Source organism: Chenopodium quinoa, unplaced genomic scaffold (genome assembly GCF_001683475.1).
Source record: "Chenopodium quinoa cultivar QQ74 unplaced genomic scaffold, ASM168347v1, whole genome shotgun sequence".
NCBI lineage: Eukaryota > Viridiplantae > Streptophyta > Magnoliopsida > Caryophyllales > Amaranthaceae > Chenopodium > Chenopodium quinoa.
In genome coordinates, this window is record NW_018742651.1 from 2819542 (window position 1) to 2824591 (window position 5050).

Here is a 5050-nt window from a genome sequence, read left to right on the forward strand (position 1 = left end):
AATTTCGTTTCAGGTTAATAATTTACGGGTTACATTCGGGTTGGGTCATCCCTAGGTCGGTTCATGTTCGGGTTCAAGTTTCACATAGTCGGGTCAACTCAGGTTTAGGGTTGGTTTCTAGTCGAGTCAGGTCGGGTTTGGGTCACCATATTTTTATGTTCAGATGGGTTGGTTAATAATCAGGTTCGTGTCGGTATTTCGGATCGGGTCAGCTTTGGCAGCTCTAACAGTAATCTCTAATGATCTCCTTGATTAAGGTTTAAGTATTTAATTAAAGGAACCAACTTCATGTCAGAAATAAAATAATGAAAAAATAAGAACTTAATGGTATACATATTTATTAGGATTTTATAAAAAAAAAAGTTCTCTTCAATGATTTTTCAACCATAACCTACGTTCGTAATTTCCGAGCCAAAATGAACACTAAATTGAGAAATATTTTTAGGTGAAAACTATTCTAGTAATTTCTTTATTTTTCAACACCACATTAGCAAATCATTCCAAGTATTAGATTTATTTTGTTTGATAATAGATTATTGATATACGTGTTTTATACAATGGTTTTCCCCGGTTTTACTTAGTAATTTTATATGGTTTTGAGCTCTACGGAGCCATTTCTTGCTAACAATCTCTTCTTTAGTGTATTCGATTGTTTTAGTAAGCTTTTCAGGAATATGAAGCGTTTCTAGGCAATTGGACGTGTTTTTAGTAGATTCGGAAGAGTTGATAGCCAAGAACTGCAATTTATGTGGAGTGCCCGACCGGGCATGGCTTGCCCGGGCAGACCGGGCAATGAAGAGTTCACAGGAAGAAGCCCAATTCTGAACGGTGCAACGCGCGCCCGATCGGGCAGGCTTCGCCCGGTCAGACCGGGCGATGAAGAAGTCAAGTTATGAAGATGCAATTCTGGAAACGTGTTACGCGCGCCCGACCGGGCGAGGTTCGCCCGGTCTGACCGGGCAAAGAAGGAAAACTGTCGTATTTTACGCAGCCTTCCTCCGCCCGATCGGGCGAGATCTGCCCGGTCTGACCGGGCGATGTTCAAGATTGCGCGATTTCAGCTATTTCCGAATTTCTATCTTTTGGGGGTATAAATACCCTTTTGTAATTAACTTTTAAGGAGAGTTTTTCATTAGTTTTTCTCCTTAAGCCCTAGAAAACTCTCAAGAACCCTAGTTTTATTTCCTTTAAGCAATTTCAATCTTTTAATCCCAGATTAATCAATTGTTCATCAACAATTTGAGTTCTTTCAATTGGAGTAATTGGTATTTATCTTACTTCACTCTTTTCTGATATTCACTGTTCTCTAAATATGTTTTCTTTACTGTTTCTTGTTTTTGAACTTGATTTTGATTTTATTATGATGTGTGAGTAGTTTCCTTAATCCGGGATCTTGCTAAGCCCGATTATGATTGATGTATAAAGTAGATCTTTAAATTCCCCAATAATAATCCCAATTGACATGCTTAATTGATTGTGTTTATGCCAATACTAGATTAGGAATAATTAGTATTGTTATCATCCCTTTGTTCTTATTGCAACGGAAGTTGGGTATTAACGGGATTAGGTTATTCCAATTAAGGGTTTGAAGATCATCACGGAAGTAGATGATTGAATAATTAGGAATCTAGGCATGGTGTTTAATGTCCCTTATTCGCTTGATTCCACGGAAGTAGGCTTGATAGTTAATTTGGGAAGCCATTGATAACTTGGAAGAGACCTTTGGTATTATTATTAGGGATTGCTTTTCTTCTTGTCAATTGATTTATATATTGGGGGTAGATTTATTAGTTTATCAATCATAATCGTGGTAATGCTTGATCTTGGATGCTTTAGTTTATTGATTAATATTTCCTCTAGTTAATTGTGTTATTTAATATATTAGTTGATTACTATCATCCATTATTGATTGGTGACGTGCTTAGTGATTAATTGAGTCTGATTAATTGAATGAACCATAGTCTCTTGGGATTCGATCCTTACTTGCCCTACTACACAGTTAGAAGGAATATTTAGGTTATTTTTGTTAGGTACGCGATAAGCCTATCAAATTTTTGGCGCCGTTGCCGGGGACTAACGGTTTCATATTGATTTTCCGTGATTCGTTTTTACTAAGCGTTGTTTGTTGCTTCGGCTATTGCCTCCTGTGTTTTTGATGTTCTTTGCCTAGTTCTTTGTTGTATGCAAACACGTCGCTCAGGGTCAGACGACTTAGTGCCTCTCGATTCAGAAATTGAAGCGACTGCAAGAAGACGAAGAAGTAGAAGAAGAGCAGGTAACAGAAATATGGAAGACCAAGCAACAAAGTCTCTTTTGGAGTACGGTATCCCTGACACAACAACCGGACTCCTTTCTAGCATTGTTAGACCACCTATCACCGCTCAGAATTTTGAATTGAAACCGCAGTTTATTCAATTCATATCCAATGATTCATTTGCTGGCACACCTCTTGATTGCCCAGTGAATCATATAGATGGTTTCTTGGAAAAGTGTGACACTATGAAGCTGAATGGTGTTACAGATGATGCTCTTAGACTTCGCCTTTTTCCATTCTCATTACGGGATAGGGCGAAGGAATGGTTAAGAGATGAGGGTTCTGGTTCCTTTGATACATGGGATAAACTAGTAAAAGCTTTTCTGGTCAAGTTCTTGGGACAAGAAAAGACTGCAAGATTAAGGAACGAGCTATCCACTTTCAGGCAATCAGATGAAGAATCCTTATATGACGCATGGAGGAGATTCAAGAGATTACAGAGACAGTGCCCTCATCATGGCATACCTGAATGGATGTTAATCCAAACCTTTTATAACGGTCTAACCCATGAATTCCGGATCTATATCGACGCCGCATCTGGAGGCTCCCTTTTAACTAAAAATCCAACCGAAGCAAAGGAGCTGGTTGAGAAGATGTCAGCCAATGACAACTATCACCCAGGCGGCCGAAATAGTGTCAAGAAAGGAGGTAAATTAGATGTTGATGCTCTAACTCTTTTAACTAGTTCTGTGCAGGCACTTTCAAGCAAGTTCGATAGATTACAAACTGGATCTTCTAATAATGTGCTAGAAACTTGTCAAATGTGTAATACTCAAGGTCACATCGCACCTAATTGCCCACGAAATTCGAATGAGGTATCAATTGAGGAAGCCAATGCCTTCTACAATTCCAACCCTAAAAGACCATACGATCCCCATTCTAATACTTATAATGAAGGTTGGAAGAATCACCCAAATTTCTCATACAAAAACACCCAGGCTCAGCAAAATCCACCTCCGCCCCCACCTCGAAACAACAATTATAATCCACCTGGTTTTCAACCAAGACCACCCCTAGTACAACAACCCATGCAACCTATGCAACCACTCCCTCAAAAATCCAATCTCGAACTAATGATGGAGAACTTCATCAACACCACAAATAATTCCATCCAACAGTTACAAGCCCAGAATAAGCTCATGGAAAATCAAATAAGCCAACTTGCTCATCAAGTCGGCCAATCTTCAAAAACACCAGGTACGTTTCCTGGCCAAACAGAGCAACCACAAAAGGGGCACATGAATGCTGTAATTTTAAGGAGTGGAAAACAGTTGGAAGACCTTCCCGTAAGGGAACCATCAACGATAGATATTGAGGGAATGAGTGAAAAACAGGGGATTTTGCAAAATTCTTCTTCGCCCGGTCAGACCGGGCAATGTCCGCCCGATCGGGCGCGAGAAGCAGTCGACGAAAAACAGGGGACTGTGCGAATTTCTTCTTCGCCCGGTCAGACCGGGCAATGTCCGCCCGATCGGGCGCGAGAAGCAGTCGACGAAAAACAGGGGACTGTGCGAATTTCTTCTTCGCCCGGTCAGACCGGGCAAGGTCCGCCCGATCGGGCGCAAGAAGAAATTCCAGACAAACAGAAGAACATAAGCAGCTCTTCTTCGCCCGGTCAGACCGGGCAATCACTGCCCGACCGGGCGGGAGATCCAGACAGCCTAATTCCAAGGAATGATGTTCAAGAAAAGCCACGGGAACCGATCCCACCTCTCGCCCCATACATGCCAAGAGTCCCTTTCCCACAGAGGTTAGCCCAGGCTAAGTTAGAGAAAAAGTACGGTAAATTTCTAGACATCCTTAAGAAACTTCACATTAATATACCGTTCTTGGATGCAATTTCTGAAATGCCTTCTTATGCAAAGTTTTTGAAAGACATGCTATCTAACAAGAAGAAGCTTGCAGAGAATGCTACTGTTTCTCTAACTGCAGAATGTAGTGCCATTCTGCAAAACACTCTTCCTAAGAAACTAGGTGATCCAGGCAGCTATTCAATCCCAGTGAAGCTCGGAGATATAGAGATCAATAGAGCGCTATGCGATCTTGGTGCAAGTGTAAGCCTTATGCCGCTCTCCATCTGCGAAAAGCTTCAAATGGGTGAGCTAAAGCCTACAAGGATATCTCTGCAACTTGCAGACAGGTCAGTTAAATTTCCCCTCGGTATACTTGAAGATGTTCCATTGCGAGTTGGTAAATTCTTTATTCCATGTGATTTTGTTGTTATGGAAATGGAAGAAGATGCCCATGTCCCTATTATTCTTGGTAGACCATTCTTAGCTACTGCAGGTGCAATTATTGACATGAAGAATGGGAAAATAACATTTGAAGTAGGGGATGAGAAAATGGAGTATTCATTACTGAATGCTATGGGAAATCCGTCTATGGGTGAAACTATTTGTCAAGTGGATGTCCTCGATGATCTACAACAAGAACAACTTCCCCTGATCAAAAAGGAAGATGCTCTTGAAACGGTGTTGATAGGGAGTATCCATGATGAAGATTGGGAAGTAAGGGAGTACACGAGGCTACTAGAAGACGCAAAAGCTAATCCAATCATCGCTCCAGTCAAGGAATTCCTTAGTACATCGAGTGTTGGGGAGAGTTCGACGCCTCCCGAGGTAGAGTTGAAACCCCTTCCATCTAATCTTAAATATGCATATCTTGGTCCTAAAAATACATACCCTGTTATTGTTAATGCTGAGCTTAATAACATTGAATTAGAGAAACTTCTCGCTG

General features: G+C 40.9%; 1 protein-coding gene across 1 annotated transcript; it reads left to right on the forward strand.

Annotated features, from left to right (window-relative positions):
- Positions 1-4038: 4038 nt before the first annotated feature.
- LOC110721986 (DNA damage-inducible protein 1-like) lies at positions 4039-4659 on the forward strand (the record flags this gene model as incomplete). The annotated part of the gene is made up of 1 exon (XM_021901215.1): positions 4039-4659. A coding segment is annotated over one exon (621 nt), but the record flags the coding sequence as incomplete, so codon positions are not given.
- Positions 4660-5050: the final 391 nt, after the last annotated feature.